The 20,195-nt window shown below is 38.7% G+C and overlaps 1 protein-coding gene across 4 annotated transcripts in view; it reads left to right on the top strand.

Annotated features, from left to right (window-relative positions):
* Soga3 (SOGA family member 3) overlaps positions 1 to 20,195 on the top strand; it is a 48,372-nt gene that overhangs the window by 20,628 nt on the left and 7,549 nt on the right. For all 4 annotated transcript variants that reach the window (XM_057754404.1, XM_057754380.1, XM_057754389.1 and 1 more), the window contains one exon: positions 11,896 to 11,967. In XM_057754404.1, the coding sequence (XP_057610387.1) occupies positions 11,896 to 11,967 (72 nt within the window). The remainder of the gene's footprint in view (positions 1 to 11,895; positions 11,968 to 20,195) is intronic.

The raw sequence follows: 20,195 nt of genomic DNA on the forward strand, positions 1-20,195 counted from the left end.
GATATCCGAGAAGTACACTCACGAGAATGTTTTTAAAAGCCAGGTGTGATGGTTGAAGCCTGTAATGCCATCACTCAGGAGGATGAGAAAGGGGATCACCATGAATCTGAAAGCATTATTCATAGATCACAGAGTGAGACCTTATGCAATATTCCTAGGATAAACATATTATAAAATCAAGAGCTGGTAAAGTATGCCCCCCTAGGATAGACAAGATGGAAAGCCACACTGGAGATTTGGTGTAGAATGGACTAGTCTAACCACACTGGCTTCTCTGCCTCTCTTACCCATATTCTTCTTTAGATACAAGGTCATGCCTTGGTATAAAGCTTAGGCTGAGAGTGGACACTGTGTTCTGAGAAGTGTCTGGGTACACTTGTCTTTCTAGGCTTTCTCATATCTGTGAAGAAAAGGATGCATTTAGAGACAAGAGGCCCTTTTGTGCCCTTCTACGGCCTGGTATTTGTTAGGTTTTTGTTTTGTTTTGTTTTGTTTTGTTTTGTTTTGAGACATGGTTGCATGTAGTCTATGCTAGTCTAAAATCTGCTATTTAGTTAAGTTGGCGATGTTGAATTGCTTATCCTATTGCCTTCTTCAGGAACAAGTAGGAGAAGAGGTGTGTGCTACTGTGCCCGGTTTACAAGACTTAATTGACACAGGGTTCCTGCTTCTTTTTCTTTCCCTCCAGTGTTTTGGGGTGTATCCCAGGATATTCTCCAATGTTGATATGACGTGATAGGTACTTTAGAAGATGAGGACTGGTGTATATTTCACTTTTGTTCTATATAATATGCAAAGACACATTACACATGTGTAAAGGTGGTTTCCATGCCTGTGCTGCCACACTCTGAAATCATAGAGAAGAATATGTAGGCTTAGAAATAATAAAGCTGGTTGCTAGACTGTACCTTTGCTTCTATGGGTCACAGTAAAATGTAGATATTCAGATCTAGAGCTCTGAAACAGCAAATGTGAATGATGGTTAAACATTTGTCAGCTGGGAAGTTTATCCAGGTACAATGACATCATACTATGATGTCAAACTCATAAGACAGTGGCCAGATTCAAAGAGGAGATATACACAAAGTGTTTAGAAAAGAACGTAGCCATACTTACTGCTCTATAAAAGTCACAGACATTAATATAGTTAGTTCATTGATTTAATCACTGCACAAATAGATCTCATTTTATATTATGATATGCATAATAGATCTTTTGGTGGAATTTTGGGCAAACTTTTCTCAGTTCTTAAACTATTGAAAAGATATAGATGCTACAAATACAGAAGATCAAAGTCTGATCTCGGGCTAACATGCAATCCCACCACTCAAGAGCTGGTGCAGGAGGATTGGGGCTAGTCAACCCCAGGGTGGGGAGCATAGTGATTATTAAGCCAGTTAGGGCTTCATAGCAAGACTCCCTGTTAAAATAACCAAAAACATGGAATGAATGCTTCATGAATTTTCATGCTATCCTTGATGAGGATGAAATACTGTTCTAACTTTAGTACATATGGCCTACCACTATCCGTTCTCTGACTCACATATCATATACTGTTGTGGAATATTAAACTAAGATCTGTTAAATTTGTTTATGCTGTTTGGAATATTTGTTTAATGATACAAAGATGTGCTGCAAATTAAATACAAAGAAATAACCAAAAACAGCAAAACAAAAGAAGCTGAAGTAGACCCAATTTCAATTAGAAAAAGCAATCTACTAACAATTTTGGAACATAAACAGTTCATTTTGTATAATTGCTGTGCACACATAATTATTGCAACACTCTACTTCCTGGCCCTCATAGGAGAGAAGGCATGACAGCCTCTTTTGGACAAGTTGGGGATGGGAATGCAAAGAAGAAACTGAATATGAAATATTTCCCACGAACATCTCTAGAGAGCCAAGTGCCTGAGCTGCCAACAGAGAAGACATGAGATGCTATCACCACCTCCCAAATTGATTCTAACTCCCAACCCACCACACTCACATAGAGGATTGCAGGTTGAGTGAGTGAAGGTTGAGCAGAATACTAACGGAAGTGGTGGGGAGAGGTCACTGCTCTCTCTAACTTCCTCTACCTTTCTTAGTTCCCCATCTTTGTTCATTAGAAGTCAGAAAGCATACTGAAATATGAATAGATGACTAAATATCCATTGAAAAATTAAATTCAACCCTTAAATGCATTCTAGTCCTGTAGTCTTATTAAAAGCAATATACTTTCATTTCAAGGGGAAGGACTTGGCAAAGGACTTTATTTTAACACCCTCCCAGTTAAATGCTATTTAAATGAGAGTAAAACACAACATCCCTCCTGGGAAAGCATGCCCTAGTTTCAGCATTTCTCCGGGACTAATTCTTAGGTCTCGCGTTGACATTTCCTACAGGACAAAATGTGAAGTGCTTAGCTCTGAAAGCAGATCCATCCAGATAGTGTTTCCCTCTATCCCGTTTCTTCAGGGTCCCTGCCACCACTATTTCTCCTCTGAGGTTAATGTGTCTAGGGATACACTCATTTCTTTCTTCCTGTTGTTTATGTGGTTTAATTTTGCAAAGATACTTCAAAAGTCAAGCATCCTCGATAACTTTCTATAATTCTGCCATTCTGGAATAACAGTTTCTTCCATTATGTTCCGTCTTTCATATGTTATTCATTTGTTGCCTTGAGATGACTCTGCTTCCTGTTTTAAATAATTTCATTCTGTTTTTAATCAAACAACTTTAGAGGAAAAAATATTTTTAGTAGCTTAGGGTTTCTCTTGTTGTGGAGAGACACCATGTCCACGGCAACTCTTATAAGGAAAACATTCACTGAGGTGGCAGCTTACAGTTTCAGAGGTTCAGTCCAGTATCATCATGGCTGTCAGGGCCACCTCGTCCGGCAAGGAAGACGCAACACCGGAGCTCTTCTTGCTAAGCAGTTTATTCAGGACCTTGTTAACAATTGTAAAATATCTCTCTCTCCCCGGGCAAAACCTCTCCCAGCCCTTAAATAGGCCTGGGCTACCAACCCTGGATAGCCACGTGGCCACCGTTCATAGGTCCATGCATACGCAGGCAGCTTATGATCAGATCATCGGGTGATGACCGCAAGAGTCTGGCCTTTGCCATATATGGAGTTGTTTTTCGCAGAGAGCCCTTCGGGATCGCGGAAGGCGGAAGCCAGCGCCATCTTTAAGGTGTGACTCCACGCAGCTCTCTACATATCACAGGGAGCATGACAGGATGCATGCAGACATGGTGCTATGCACATCTCAATCAGAAGGCAAAAGAAAGGGGTGAGACACTGGGTGGTATCCTGAGCATAGGAAACCTCAAGGTCACCCCACAATGATATACTTCCTCCAACAAGGCCATACCAACTTCAACAAGGCCACACTTCTAAATAGTGCCACTCCCTATGAGCTTATGAGGGCCAATTGCATTCAAATTACCAAAGTAACTTTTGTTTACAGCATTTCTTGTTGCTGTGATAAAATACCCCAACAAAGGCAACTGAAGGGAGAAAGTTTAGGTAAGCTCCCCATTCCCAGTTAGTCTGTCACTGTGGGGAAGTCAAGACAACAAAAAGTTGAAGCAGCTAGAAGAGACCAAAGACAAGAGAATGAAAGAATGCGGGCCTGTGATGGTGCTTTTCCTTCCACTCACCCAGTTCAAGATTCCCTGCCTAGAGAATGATGCCACACAAGCTGGGCACGTTTTTCTGGCTCAATAAACACCGTCAGGATACCTTCCTGCCACACGAATGCCCACATGCCAACCTAATTTGACAATCTAACATTGATAGTCTCTTCCCTGAGTGCTTCTAAACTGTTTCAAGTTGACAGTTAAAACTAGCATCACGTTGCATACGTGCAATGGATGGACACAAAGGACGAACAGTATTTTCAGAATGAGAATATGCTTTCCCACTTCACTCTTGTAAATGTGTCCTTTGGACTGCCATCTGTGTGTCCTTGTGTTTCTCAATTGTGATGGTCTAATGACACTTTTTTTCTTAAACTGTACCATGGCTTCTAATTAAAGCAATTATTCACCACAAATGAGATAGAATTCAGACCTTTTCCATTTCTTTCCAGATCTGACTTAGATCACCAAGAATTTCATGTCATACTTCTTTCCTGTCACATCCATATTAAATTTTTGTTTCTCAGGAATAGATTTTATTTCTATACAAAAGCTTTACAATTCCTTCTCTCTTCATTTTTTTTTTTATTTCTTTCTACCATGACCTGACTGCATATACATCAGATTCAGTATGAGATGTAGCTTTCCCCACCAGGTCTAGCAAGAGACTGGATTAATCCTTTCTCCTTTGTGATCTAATTGATAACAATAAAAGATCACAGACTTGGGCTGGAATATCATTCAACTATATACCAAGTTGTAACTTGTTCGTTTTTTCTCCCCTACGTTTATTTGTTCATTTATTGGGAATGACTTGTGGCTTGTGCCTGCCTAGGCAGGCATGTAGGGGTTTATATATAGAAGTATGATGTTAATATACAAGAATCAGATCTTCTATTCCAACATGAGGGTCAAGGGAACCCACCTCAGCATGTATGGCTTAAGCAATCTTACTTGCATCCTAGTAGTAAGTTTAGACCAAGGCAGACCTAACAGCAGAATCACTGGCTGAGCCTAGGGGAGCTCCCACCATATGTAATCTGGGCACTCAGGGAGGTGAAGCAGGGGTATGGCTAGTTCTAGCTAGCTTGATCTACCTAGTTGAAACTGTGCTTCAAGAAAAAGAGAAGAAAAACGTACAGGTTTTATTGGGTTGTAGATAAATCCCAGTGTTTTCAATTCACTGGATCTAAGATGTGTGTCAAGAAGTTGCTTTTCTAACAGCTTCCTAATCACATTAGTGTTGTTGATTTAATGACTGCAGTTAGGGAAAAAAAAAACATTTGTTTATCTATTTTGCTACATTCTTGGTTCAGTACCTTCAAAGTGATTAGTTGATGTACATATAGAATGATGACATGAATTAGTGCACAATCAAGGCCAGTTAATCATCATTTTTCATTATCAATGCTTTTGTGGCATTATTGAATTGTCCAGTGAACTGGCTGTGTCAAGTAAACTGGGAACTCTTCAAATAATGATGATTGCATTTGGTTTCTTTACAACTGTGGCAGTATGAAGTGAGCTGTAAAAAATAATAGAATGCTTTCTTTATAAAATATATTTAGTCAATATTCAGTGAAAACAAATTTAAGTCTTCCTTTAGATAATAGCCTCTCTATAAAATATTCCAGATTTCCCAGATTTCCCCTAGATTCTTGGTACTCTCAGGACTATTTCTTGACAACTGCTGAGTCAGAACCCACAGCTTCCAATTCTAAGAAAATTTCTGTAGTGGCTCTAAAGAGATGGAAAGTCTCTGTTCTTAGACAGATGGGACCACATCCATTGGTAGACAAGGTGAACAGGCATAATATCACTCACCTGGGTGGCTGAGAATGTCTCATTCCACAAAGGTGGATGAGAACACCTGAGGAAAAATATGGCTACAACTCTTTAAAAGGGCAGAAATGACTGAACCATGTTTTCTCCCCTTGTTCTCTTTTCTTTTTGCCTTGCCAAAAAGGAAGCTGGGAAGTATTTTTTTTTAAGCAGGAAACTATTATTTCATACTTCAAGGAGATAGAGAAAAATGGAGATACAGAAAAATGGGGGCATAGATTCTCTCTTAGTCATTTCCTGCTGTGGAGGGTCATTGTTGGAGGGGTATAGTTCTGGGTCTGTTGAAGAGAGAGGTCCTCTGGTCACTTAGCTTGAGGAAAGTTTTAACTTGATTGGCTATGATGGGTCGTGTAAATGCCATTCTCTATTTCTGTGTTTCTGGAAAGACTTAGTGAAAAATAATCATTAAGCAGATGATTTGGTTACAGAGTAAAACGGAGCTTTCCCAGGAAGGTGGAGGGAGGAGAAGAGATCGGAGAGATGGAAAGGATCTGTGAGAGGAAGTGGGATGAGAGTTGACTCATAGTGACAGAGACTAGTCCCACTGCCAGGAGTGCTGCATCAAAATGAGCTAGTAGAAGCAACTAGGACCAACAGAGCACCAAAAGAAAGGAACAGGAGAGAAAAAAGGACCAGTGTAAAGAATTATATATGGCCTGGGATGAAATCTGAAGGTCTCTTGCAGCCAGAATTTCTCCACAGTGTCTAAAGAAATCTTTGGCAGATGTATCAGGAAACAAATAGAACAAATGGAGCTATTGTAGAATGAGAGCCATTGGGGTAGCTTACGTGGAACATTTTGTTTGGTTATAGGGTGAAGTTCAGGAATAAAAACATTTTAAAAGACAGGGTAAAAACATAAGAAAGAAGATCGAGGGTAGGAGCCAGAGTGGGAGGGAGCAGAAGTCCATCCTTAGGAGGCCTGTGGTTGACTTTTTGTCTGTTACCTGTATCTAGTGCCCCAGCGCAAACCAGGTAGAATGCATTGCTGTGGAAGAAGCATCTTTGTGGAGGAGAGTAAAAATCCCATCATTAGCGATAATCAGATCTAGTCCCTTTTAATATAGTACAGTACCAAGGAATTCAGTGGGTCCTGATGGATATTAAGCCCATCTGACATTTCTCTAAGGATTTTTTTTCTGAGGGTTGATAGGACTGAGAGGTTAGTTGATTCAAGGAATGTTGTCAGAGGATGCTTGTTCATTCTCAGCTGTCCAGTATTTGCAATACTGTTTGGCCAATAGCTTGAGTGTATTGATAGTTAGCTCTTACATCTAGAATTAACCCATTTCCATTATGCTGCATTTTACCACAAGGCTCATGGCCTACCGGTAAGGTTCTGGCTAGCAACTTGTGTCTGTTTCCGGTGGTGACTCCATAGCTTCTTCCTGACTCCGCCTTTTTTCTCCCAGCATTCTGTTTTAGTTTTCCCCACCTAACTCTATTCTGCCCTATCACAGGCCAAGCCAGCTTCTTTATTCGTTAACCAATGAAAGCAACACATATGCAGAAGGACTTCCTACACCAAAGGAAGACTTCAGTCTAGCAGTTTTAATTTTGAGTCCTGAGTGGCAAGAAGAGGAGTAAGTGGGGTGGCCCATGTTTCATCAGTCACCCAAGCTGTTTTATGAGGTTTTGGGGTGCCAATCTCTTTAACTACTTCAAGCTAACCTAGCTTGACCAAAAATGGAGGCAGAGCTTTTCTTTTGTCCCAACAGTCTGGTCCCAAACAAACATACAAAAACTTATATTAATTACAAATACTCAGCCTATAGCTCAGACTTTTTACTGACTAGCTCTTACAACTAAATTAACCCATTTCTGTTCATCTATATTTTGCCACATGGCTCATAGTTTTACCTGTCTAGCATCTTGCTTCCCCAATGGCTGCTTGCATCTCTTCTTTCTCTGTCTCTGCCCTTTTTCCTTTCTGTATTTTCAGTTTGGTATTCCTGCCTGAACTAATTCTGTTTTGCTATAAGCCAAAGAAGCTTCTTTATAAACCCATGAGAGTAAAACATATTTATAACATACAAAAAGATTATCCCACAGCATTTCATCCTTTCTGCCTACTCAGAAAAGAAGGCTTTAGCTTTAACATGGTAAAACTATATACAATGAAACAGTTATCAAGTAATAATTATAGTTACAATATCTAATCTATTTTTATTTGACAAAATTAGAGAAAATATTTAATTATCTATCCTATCTTGGTGAGCTTAAAGTTTTATATCTAATTTATCTTTTATCATATTTAAGAAAAATTACAACTATAATAATGTAGTCTTTAATTCCATCAAAGATCTGAGAAAGAAATAATATTACCTGAGTAAGCAGGAAGTACAGGCAAGCAACTTCCAAAAAAACTGTGAGAAAGGACAGAAATAGCTGGCTTTCTAGACAGGCAACCAAAGTTCCTCTGTAACATTGGGGCATTCATCTTTGTCCTACAGGTCTTGTATATCTGACAGACTTTCCTTTGAAGCAGGGAATTTTGTAGGACTGTTCTACCTTCTTTTGGCAAAGCTTGGCAATCACCTTTCTTATGTCTTATTGGTTCAGTTTAGACAGTAGCTTTCAGCAATTCAGGCAAAGACAGTTTCTTTGCCCTCATAGCTAGCTTTTGCCATAAAGAAAATAAACCCTATATGGAATTTTTTGATGCCCTTTGTCTTTTCTGAAGTAGATTGATGTTGCCAGTAAAAGACATATCTTACTATCATAAAAAGCTTGTTATTAAAATATTTTAAATGTCATATTATTTAGGTCTTTGAAGTGTTTGAAGATTATCTATCTGAAATATATCTTTGTATATCTACAAAACCTAACAAAACTATAAGTTTGACTATTATAGATGACTAGCAGTATTTTTTGTAAATCTGTATTTCTTAATTATACATTATATTTTTAGTTGAGCTATGTAAACATAATACCTTTAAACAAGAGTAAAAATATACATATGGTATAACAGCATTAATCTTAAATTTATATCAATAAACTAAAATCCCCACCAATATAAAACATTTTGAGATTAACAATTGTTTTTTAGATTCAAGTAGATTTAATAATCTATCCATTTCCCCATCATTTCTATATCATATTCCTCCTCTTTCTTCTTTTATAAAGACATTAACTGTGACCAATAACAATTTTGTAACCGACACTTCTTAAATGACTGCTTTCATTTCATTGAGGTTACCAGTTAAGATGGTGGCCAACCCCAGGGTTGCTTACATTCTGCTGAGGTCATTGGTCAAGATGGGAGCAAGTCACAAGGTTTTTATTTACTCAGAGGTGAACCTACCTCCCTGGTAAGGTAATCCCTTCAAGCAAGCCTCCTTTTTGTCTTCAAAAACATCTATTTTCCTAAGCCAGTTACATGTATGATATATTACAATAAATTAAGATTACTTACACATGGACTTTTAACTGTTAACTGCTTTTATGGAAGATTTTAGTCTAGCCATTCTTATCAGAATTTTACAGACTTTTAAACCATGCACACAATGCTTATATAGATCCTGAGATAAATAAAGTTTTCATTCAGCAAAAGCTTCCAAGTTATCTATAACCTTGGACATTTTAGTGAACAAAACCAAGAAGGTGTGTGGGGTAGTAGTATTCAGAGAACTAAAAAGTCATATCCAGGATTGGAGGGACAGAAACAAAGGCAGGCCAAAGGCAGGAATCCTATCCCCACTCAGGGATTATAAAGATACAAGTTTAGCGGCCTTGCAGAAGGGGCAGGCATTCTGGTCTGGGCAGAGTTGCAAACCAGAACTGAGTGGTAGAGATGAGAAAGATTAAAATGTTAAAGTGTTTTATGGGTGAGAGACCTCAGACCACTCTCACCATTCTGTTTTATGAAGTTATCTTAAATCAGTTTGCATATTAAGATCAAAAGTTCCAAATTCTGGGCAATGATTGTGATTGTTCTGTATATACTGAGGCCAGATTTGCATAGAAAGACAAAAGAGAGTTTCTGGTTTAAATTCTCCTAATTGTAGCTCCTTTTAGCCAGCAAACAAGCTAGGAGTGTCTTTTGGAACAGATAATTTTGACCCTACAATGGGTATAGAACCAAAACAAAAACAGAGATCAATATCCTGCTATTCAGTGTCCTCCAATTTTGTATTGAGCAATTGTGCCTGGAAAATAGGTTAAGTATACCCCCAGACCCTATGATTCCTGGGTCAAGAAACTGCACTAAAAGCCCTGAAAGGTTTCAGGGTGTTCCACTGATGAGTGTCAGGTTAATAGAAAATTTCTGAAATTCTCTGCCAAATTTTCTCACAGCCAGTGGAAAGTCCCCAGTGCCTTTGGCTGAGCAAATCTCAAGTCTAGACTGAGGGGGTTGGGGATCCCATGAGCTTTAAGACCTAACCTAATTCTATGAATTACTTTGTTCTGGCATTTTGTGGCATGTTGCAAAATGTGTTCTTGTTGAATGGCACTTAGCTTCCCAGTCAGAAGGTCAGAGTGTGTCAGGGGAAGGCAGAGGAAAGAGAGAGGAGAAAGCACTGAGATGGCAGAGTGAGGAGAAACAGTTGCCTGAGAGAAACGGGCAGCCCTGTCAGGACTAGGGCAGGTGAGCCTAGGAAAGCAAGGGAAGTTGGTGCTGCGTTGTAGGACTTGAGCAGCTGGTGGCCTCCAGTTTCCTATCCGGAGTTTTGGCACCATGTGTTAGATCTCTGAGGTGGTTTAAATGAGATGGAAGGCAGAAAAAGAGAGGCATCTGACCTCAGACAGGTAGGGCTGTGTTCTCTGGCAGACAAGGCAAAGGAGCATGCGCAGTTGAGAAGACTTCAGGGTAAAAGATGGCTATAATCCTTTGAAGGGACAGCAAGGTCTATGGCGTGTTTTCTCCTGTAGCCCTCCCCTTTTGGAGTTGCCTCCGCTAGCTGCACAGGAAGCTGGGAGGGGTAGAGTTTTAGCAGGAAACCATCATCACATAAACAGCTTAGTGTCATCACATAAACAGCTTAGTGTATGGGTGCTAGAGCATTGGTTCTCAACCTGTGGGTCATACCCTCCCAGGGTCATATATCAAATACAGCAAACTTGCAGTTGTTAAGTAGTAGTGAGACAATTTTATGGACAGAGGCCACCACAGCATAATAGATAATGCTGTAGTACATCGTCACAGCATTAGGAAGGTTGAGAACCACTGCTCTAAAGATTTACAAGCGAACAGCAATGTTCACTACCCATTGACCTGTGTTATTTGAATTTCATCCTAAATAAGAACAGTTACAGCCGAATATTCCCCAACCATCTGTGAGGTTAGTTTCCTTTACCACTGACTGGCAAATGAGAAATTGACATATGAAAGATTTAATTTTCAGTTCTTTAAGGCTTCCTGTTTCAAGAAACTATTTCTATTTCTATTGTACCTCTCTACTTCTAGTCTTCTCACAGGCTGGAGAACTTTGTATTTTATATTTACTCATTTGTTCAGCAAATACTTTCCCTACTCTGCCCAGTGGCAAGCATTTTTGTTATGGAGGTGAAGCTTCACTAAAAAAAAAAAATAATAATAATAATCCATGCTTCCTACATCCCAAGACATTGCATTTCCACCATGCACTGTAATTATTGGCGTCCTCTCTCCCTTATGAAATTTGACTCTCTGGTGAAATGTGTGGTGCCTAATTGAACTTTGATTCTGTAGCTCAATAACTAGTGGCATATGATAGATGGCCACTCATGAGTACTTAGTATTTATACTTAGTATTTGCACAGGTCATTCTTATTATTAGAGTGAGAACTGGAAGTGAGGGCCAGTGATTATAGAGTACTGGTCCATGACATGGACACAAGTTAATATTCTGTGAGTTGGTGTTTGTTTCATTTTAGTTTTGACCAGTTCACCAAATATAGGAGAATTTACATAATGATCTAGACTCTAAGCCTCTCTGGAAAAAGTCCACATTCCTGAGGCTTCCAGGCCGCCTGCTCATCTCCCCACCCACTCCCCACTTCCCATTGCGGCACAGTGGGGTTTGAAGGGTGTGTGGGGTGAGGGGGTGAAGTTCTCTACATTCCGCATGAGTCCACTGAAAATGTCTTGGTGAGCTTGTTGCAACCAAATCAGCAAAGGAACAACAACTTAATCTTCTCTTCTTTTTTCTCTTAGTGGTAAAGAATGCTAACAGATGCTTGCTTACATGCAAGCTCTATAGCATGTTGAGTGTGAGTTGTTTTTCTGCATTTCACAGTAAATGATTAATTGCTAGCTACATTCTACTGTGATTTACATCTCTGGTTTCAGGAACATTGTATCTTAATCTGTGTGTCTCGGGAATTCTTACTTCCTTAGGAACTCCTCTTATTTTTCTTGGTTTTATCATGAGACTAGGGCACTTAAAAACAATTGAGTTAAAAGCTATCATTTACCAAACTAATCATGTTCTTGTTTTGTTTCAGCTATCCTTAAAAAGAAGAGGAAGTAAAGATTTGCCAAAATCTGAAAAAAAGGCTCAACAGACACCCACAGAGGTATGTCAAAATAAAAATTTAAAGCACCTATCAAGCACCTCCAAATGTACATGTTAATAATCTAAACCCACTGGAACGAGCGAATAATGGATCAAAGGTAAACTGGTGTTAATGCAGTCTAGGGCTCTAGATCAAATTTGATTTTTCTACGAGTTAAACAATGAAAAGGCAAGAAAAATCTTGACAGTAGAGGAGTCTCAAACACCACAAACAGAAAAAGCAGCTAAAGGAAGGTACTTACTGGAAGATTGAGGGAACACATGCATGCAGCAGACGCACAGGGAAAAAGAGCCTCTGCAAAGCAGAGACAGTAGCTGAAAAATCCAATTTTTTCTTGGGCCTGGAGTTTTAAAGTCTTTGAAGCAATTTACTCTCCTGATTTTAGGGTGTTGATCAGCCTACAACTGTTACATAATGTGTCCTGATCTAACCTATGACCTTTTTGAGGCAGTCCATTGGAAGGCAAAAAACAACAAGGACTTTGTTTTAAGCATTAAGACTTTTGTTTCCAGTCAGGAGGTTGAGGAAAAATCAGGCCATGGTGAAAATTTCACCACCTTTATTTCATATCATGCCTGCCCCCAATATGTCTGCCAGAGAGTCCATCTAACTCCTAGTGTATCACATAATGTTTCACATATATGGAACACTGATTTAATTTAATTGCATAAATACGTGACGTGAGAGCAAAAGTCAAACTATTTGCAGAGGAAGGTAGCCAGTGAGAAGGAGAAATGGAGAGGAAAGGGGATTATGGGGTCAACTATGGTCAAAAAACAATTATATAGCTGGGTGGTGGTGGCGCACACCTTTAATCCCAGTACTCGGGAGGCAGAGGCAGGTGGATCTCTGTGAGTTTGAGGCCATCCTTATCTATAAGAGCTAGTTACAGGACAGGCTCCAAAGCTATAGAAACTGTCTAGAAAAACAAAAACAAAAAACAAACAAACAAAAAATTGCAATGATATATATGTATGAAAATGTCATAATGTAACTCAATATTCTGCACCCTAACTAAAAAATACTTTGAAAAAAAACATTAAAAATACATTATAGTAAAACCTGGCTCTTATACTAGTGTGGGCTAATGTGTGTATTGGGTTTTAAAATAGAAAAATAAATATATATTTGAGACAGAAGTGACATTATAATGTTCCCCAAAACTTAGCCAGATACTAACTTCAAGTGTGCAAGTTGTAAAATACAGATGCATACATTTAATAATAATTATTAAAAGCTTTCTCTCTAGGTAGCTTTAAGCAAAGTGATAATGCCTTCATAGTCAAAATTTGATACATTATCTAAATCCTTTAAACTAAAGCATTTTAAAATATACATTGTTTTCCCTTTTGCTCTCTCTTTCCACACTGTTTTTGGTCAGTTTTCTTCCTGTTACTTTCTAGGATCTCAGAGGTTCATTCTGAGATAGTAAAACCCTGGTCTCTGTCCGTAAGCTCTGTCTCTGCCTGATTTTTAGCCACCTCACTCCAAATATTCTGTGGTGGATCATTTCACATGATGACAGGAGCCCTCTTCCTTCCCAAATTCAGTGATTAGAAGATGCCATGCACTTCCCATCCTGAAATTACTAGTTAGTAATTTATCATTCAAACCTTGCTTTTCAATATTACACTTACTGTGTTAAAGTGGACTCATTTTCGCAGGAATCCCCACCTTTGTTCCTGATTGTATAGAGCTCCTCCTTCAGGAGCATGCTGGAATCTTCCTGCAAAACACATCATAGCTTCCACCACTTTCTCAGGGCGTCCTGGTACCTTACAAAAGTCAAGATGCCTCGTAGTCCACAACCTTCTGATTTCTGGATTTTAACTTCCTGGGAAGTATGTAAGTGTAGTGCTGTGGTATTGCAGATGATGCTAGCATTCCTAACACACTGATTCTCAGACTATGACATATTAAGTCTTTAAAACCCATCTTAGGAAGCTGATTGGGTGGAAACTGCCAGTAAAAAATTATTCCAGTTTTATAAAATTATAAGATGGTTTGGTTTTTCAGATAAGTTGGAAACTATTGATCCACATACTTATGTTACTGTAAGCATCTCATTCTTGTTATGAATTTACCTGTCCTATTTGGGGCATTTTTGTAAACATGTGCCATCCTATTCCACTTTGAAGAATCTATTTGTAGTGCTCAATACTTTGCATGCTCAGCACATACTTTCAAATAATGTTACTTTATTTTATAAATTGGTAGAAATTGTCAGCATACTTTTATTTCAGTCTACAGTCAAGGCAATGTCATCTGGCCTAAACGACTATGATCTATATAAATTTTGTATATCATTTTGTGAATCTACTTTATGTTTTTTTGATGTATTCCTTGTACCTTCCCCTAGTAGCAGATGAAGAAATAATATTAAGTGAATAATTTCTTATTCACTAAGAAATAATATTAAGGGGAAATTCAAAGCAGTCACTTTCAAGTCAGATTATTTATATAGAAACCTTTGTTGCATGGTATCTACATGACCTTTGATAAGCTACTCATTCTTTCTGGGGCTCTGCTTGTGTGTGTGTGTGTGTGTGTGTGTGTGTGTGTGTGTGTGTACATATGCCAGATCTTAGTTGACAGTGACTGAGTCCTTAAAATACAAATTAGCTTCCATAATTAACTTTTCAGATCAAAGCCAGGCTCAACTTGCATCTTGCTAGCCATTTGTTGTCTTCATATTTCCTTTCTCTTATTGTCCTTATCTTTCTGTGAGTGAGGCTTTGACATGGACAGAAATCCCAAATTTTTTCCCACCTCAAAGAATTGTGAGTTTTCTTGTCTCCTTTTTACATAGAAAAGTGGAGTATATATTTTACTACTCAATTATTTTGGACAGAGTGAATGTCTATGAACTATTTTTTTAAAATATTTTCCTCTAGTGCTTCTATGCCCAGATTTATTGTATTTTTTAATCTCCTTTATTTTCTTAAAACAATCTTCAAAAAAAAACTTAAAACAACTTACATGCCAATCCCAATTCCCTCTCCTTCCCTCTTCTCCCATTTCCCCCACATTCCCCAATTTCACCCCATCCACTCCTCAGAGAGCATGCGGCCTCCCACGGGGAGTCAAAAAAATCTGCCACATCTCTTGAGGCAGGAATAAAGCACCCCCCATATAAACTGAATAAGGTATCCCATAATAGGTAATAGGTTCTAAGAAGCCAGTTCATGCACTAGGGATAAATACTAGTTCCACTGCCAGTGATCCCATAAACTACCCAAGTAACACAACTATCGCCCCACATTTAGAGGGTCTAGTTTGGTCCTATGCATGTTCCCCAGTTGTCAGGTCCAGAGTCAGTGAGCTCCCACTAGTGCAGGTTAGCTGTTTCTGTGGGTTTCCCCATCATGATCTTGACCCTCCTCCCTCTCTATGACTGGACTCTAGGACATTGGCCCAGTGCTAAGCTGTGGATCTCTGCATCTGCTTTCATCAGTTACTGGATGTAGCTTCTATAATGACAATTAAGTAGTCATCAATCTGATTACAGGAAAAGAACAGTTAAGGCACCCTCTATACTACTGCTTAGATTCTTAGCTGGGGTCATCCTTGTAGATGGTTTCTTGCTAACCCCATAATGGCTCCCTCTATCAAGACATCACTTTTGTTGCTCTCACTCTCTGACTTTCCCCCAACTTGACCTTCCCCTCATGTTCTTCCCCTTCCTTTCTTTCTCCCCTCCCTTCTCCCCTTGTACCTTCCCCCTCTTCCCCACACCCCCAATTTACTCAGGAGATCTTGTCAGTTTCCCCTTCCCAGGGAGATACATATATGTTCTTCTTAGGGTCCTCCTTGTTCCTGGTTTCTCTGGGAATGTGGAGTATAAGCTGGTAGTCCTTTCCTTTATGACTAATATCCACTTATGAGTGAGTAGATACCATGTTTGCCTTTTTGACACTCGAATTCCTCAATCAAGATGGTTTTTTCTAGTTCTATTTCCCTGAAATTTCAAGATGTCATTTTTTTCCTACTGAGTAGAACTCCACTGTGTAAATACCACATTTTCTTTATCCATTCTTCAGTTGAGGGGACTCTAGGTTGTTTTCAGATTCTGGCTATATTATGAATAATGCTGCTATGATCATAAGTTGACCAGATGCCCTGTGGCATGAGTGTGCATCCTTTGGGTATATGCCCAAAATTGCTGAGTCTTGAAGTAGACTGTTTCACATTTTTCTGAGAAACTGCCATACTGTTTATTGTACAAGTTTGCACTCCCACCAGCAATGGGGGAGTGTTGAGTGTTCCCCTTACTTCACATCCTCTTCAACATAATCTGTCATCAGCAGTTTCAATCTTAGTCATTCTGACATGTGTAACATGGTATCTCAGAGTTGTTTCAATTTGCATTTCCCTGATGGCTAAGGGTGTTGAGTAATTCCTTAAATGTGTTCCGGCCATTTGAGAGTCCTCTGCTGAGAATTCTCTGTTTAGATCTGTACCCCATTTTTAAATTGGATTATTTGATTTTTTTTAATGTCTAGTTTCTTGAGTTCTTTGTATTTTTGTATTGTTGATCCCAGTGTCTGTGCCACTGGTGTTATATTCAAAAAGTGGTCTCCTGTGTCAATGTTTTCAAGACTACTCCCCACTTTCTCTTCATGAGGTTCAGTGAGGTTGGATTTATGTTGAAGTTTCTGATCCATTGGGACTTGAGTTTTGTACATGATGATAGATCAGATCTATTTGCATTCTTCTACATGTCAACATCCAACTATGCCAGCACCATTTGATGAAGATGCTTTCTTTTTCTTTTTGTATAATTTTAGCTTCTTTGTCAAAAATCAGATTTTCATAGTTGTGTGGATTAACATCAGGGTCTTCATTTGATTCTATCCGTCCACCTGTCTGTTTCTATGCCAGTACCTGCAATATTAAGTTAGGGTTCTCATCCTTGTCTCAGACATTCATCTTTGGAAGCCCTCTCCTCTGGAAGTCGCCTTGGTCTGGACTCCACCTCTGGGAAAGCTCACCAAGAAGTGAGCCCTCCCCAGGGAGGGCCAAAAAAGTCTGCCAAGGGGTGGACCACTCCCACAGGCTATTTAGGCTGCTGCCCAAAAGAGGAACACATGGTCTCCGGGTTTTGCATGGTCTCCCCCACTCTCTCCCGTGCTTTCCTGGACCACCTGGGAGTGCTGCATTTAATGTGGGCATTTTTTATTTCGTCTAATTTGATCTGATTGGAATTATTTGTGTTGACAGAGAGGCTCCTCTTAAGAAATATACCTAACAATACCAGGCTGTTTTCATTACTGTAACTCTGTAATAGAGCTTGAAGTCAGGGATGGTGATGCCCCTAGAAGTTCCTTTCTTGTACAGGATTGTTTACGTCATCTTGAGTTTTTTGTTTTTCCATATGAAGTTGAGTATTTTTATTTCAAAATCTGTGAAAAATTGTATTGAGATTTTGATGGGGGAATGCATTGAATCTGTAGATTGCTTTTGGTAAGATTGCTGTTTTTACTATGCTGTCCTATTTATCCAAGAGCATGGGAGATCTTTCCATTTTTTTATATCTGCTTCAATTTCATTCTTCAAAGACAAAGTTTTTGTTATACAGGTATTTCACTTATTTGGTTAGAGTTAACCCAAGATATTTTATGTTTGTGGCTATTTTGAAGGATGATGTTTCTGTGATTTCTTTCTTAGCCATTTTATCATCTGTATATATGAGGACTACACATTATTTTGAGTTATACTTGTATTTTGCTATATTACTGAAGGTGTTTATCAGCTATAAGAGTTCCCAGGTAGAATTTTTGGGGTTACGTATGTATACTATCTTATCATCTGCAAATAGTGAAGGTTTGATTTCTTCCTTTCAATTTGCATCCCTTTTATCTCCTTTGGTTGTCTTATTGCTCTAGCTAGAACCTCAAGAACAGATATGGGGAGAGTGGACAACCTTGTCTTTTTTTTTTTTTTTTTTTTTTTTTTTTTTTTTTTTTTTGGTTTTTCGAGACAGGGTTTCTCTGTGGTTTTGGAGCCTGTCCTGGAACTAGCTCTTGTAGACCAGGCTGGTCTCGAACTCACAGAGATCCGCCTGCCTCTGCCTCCCAAGTGCTGGGATTAAAGGCGTGCGCCACCACCGCCCGGCAACAACCTTGTCTTGTTTAGTGTTTAGTGAAATCACTTTTGAGTTTCTCTCCATTTTGTTTGATATTGGCTACTGGCTTGCTGTATGTTGGTGACTAGCCTCAACATAAAATACTTCTCATCAGGGTAGAGGCATGGGAAAAAACACAAACCAGGAGACAGTATTGGGAGGGAGTTTCAGGGATTATTCAGATCCCCAAATCCCTGCATTTATTTTTCCAACAGCTTTTATACCAAAAGTAAATGGAGGGAGAAGGTAACAAAAGGCTTCATTAACAATATACAAGTGGTGAACTCATACTGTTGCCTAGGTAGCCAATGACTCAAGTCACATTTTACTCACATCCACTTCATCCTGTAGGCAGAAAACACCTCCTCTCCAGGTGACCTCATAGTTACAATGGAAGGAGCAGAATCACATTAGCATATCCTGATAACCTCAGGATAGCACAGAGTTTACTTCAAAAAGGCCAGGCGATCACCTCCTGCATTGGAAGCTGAAAGATGTACCTGTTAGTATCTCAAATTCTCTGACTTCACCAGACAATGTGGGAAATAGGCCTGTATTTCTCAGCTCCCTCAGCTATAAATCACTTTTATTTTGCTCAGGTATGTTCCTTATATCCCTGATCTCTTCAAGACCTTTATGATAACAGGGTGTTGGATTTTGTTGAAGGCTTTTTTTAGCATCTAATGAAATAATCATTTGATTTTTTTTCTTCCAGTTTGTTTATATTGTGGATTATGTTGACAGATTTTTATATGTTGAATCATCCCTGAATCTCTGGGAAGAAGCCTACTTGATCATGGTGGATGATTTTTCTGATATGTTCTTGGATTCAGTTTGCCAGTATTTTATGTTCATGAAGGAGATTGGTTTGTAATTTTTTTGGTTGGGTCTTTGTGAGGTTTGGGTATCAGTAACTGTAGACTCATAAAAAGAGTTTGGTAATGTCTCTTCTGTTTCAATTGTGTGGAACAATTTGAAGAGTATTAGTATTAGCTCTTCTTTGAAATTCTGCTAGAATTCTGTCCTGAAACCATCTGTTCCTGGGCTTGTTTTGGATGGGAGACTTTTGATAACTGCGTCTATTTCCTTAGGGGTTATATAGATTTATTTAAATTGTTTATCTGGTCTTGATTAAATTTTGGTATTTAGTTCCTATCCATATTGCTGTCCATTTCCTTAAATTTTCCAATTTTGTGGAGTATAGGTTTTTGAAGTATGACTTGATTCTCTGGATTTCCTCAGTGTCTATTGTTATATCCCTCATTTCATTTCTTATTTTGTTGGTTTGGATATTATCTCTCAGTCTTTTGATTAATTTGGATAAAAGTTTGTCTACCTTGTTGATTTTCTTGAAGAACAAACTCTCTGTCTCATTGATTCTTTTTATTGTTTTCTTTGTTTCTATTTTATTGATTACAGCCCTCAATTTGATTATTTCCTTTCATCTACTTCTCCTGGATGAGTTTGTTTCTCTTTGTTTTAGAGCTTTCAAGTGTGCTGTTTAGTCACTAGTGTGAGATTTCTCTAGGTTCTTTATGTAGGCACGTTGTGCTATGTATTTTCCTTTTAGCACTGCTTTCAAAGTGTCCCATAAGTTTGGGTATGCTGTGCATTCATTTTCATTGAATTCTAGGAAGTCTTTAATTTGTTTCTTTATTTCTTCCTTGACCCAGCAGTGATCTACTTGAGCACTGTTCAATTTCCCTGAATTTGTGGGCTTTCTGTAATGAGTGTTGTTGAATTCTAACTTTAAACCATGGTGATCCAATAAGATACAGGGAGGTATTCTTTTTATTCTTTTTTTTTTTTTCTGTTGAGGTTTGCTTTGGTGCCAAGTATGTGGTTGATTTTAGAGAAGGTTCCATGAGGTGCTGATAAGAAGGTATATTCTTTTGTGTTTGGGTGGAATGTTCTACAGATGTCTGTTAAACCCATCTGAGTTATAACATCTGTTAGCTTCTTTATTTTTCTGTTAAGTTTCTGTCTAGCAGTCCTGTTCAGTGGTAAGAGTAGGGTGTTGAAGTCTCCCACTATTAATGTGTGGGGTTTGATGTGTGATTTAAGCTTTAATAACATTTCTTTTAAAAATGTAGGTGTCCTTGAA

The sequence above is a fragment of the Chionomys nivalis genome, chromosome 2, assembly GCF_950005125.1.
Source record: "Chionomys nivalis chromosome 2, mChiNiv1.1, whole genome shotgun sequence".
Lineage (NCBI taxonomy): Eukaryota > Metazoa > Chordata > Mammalia > Rodentia > Cricetidae > Chionomys > Chionomys nivalis.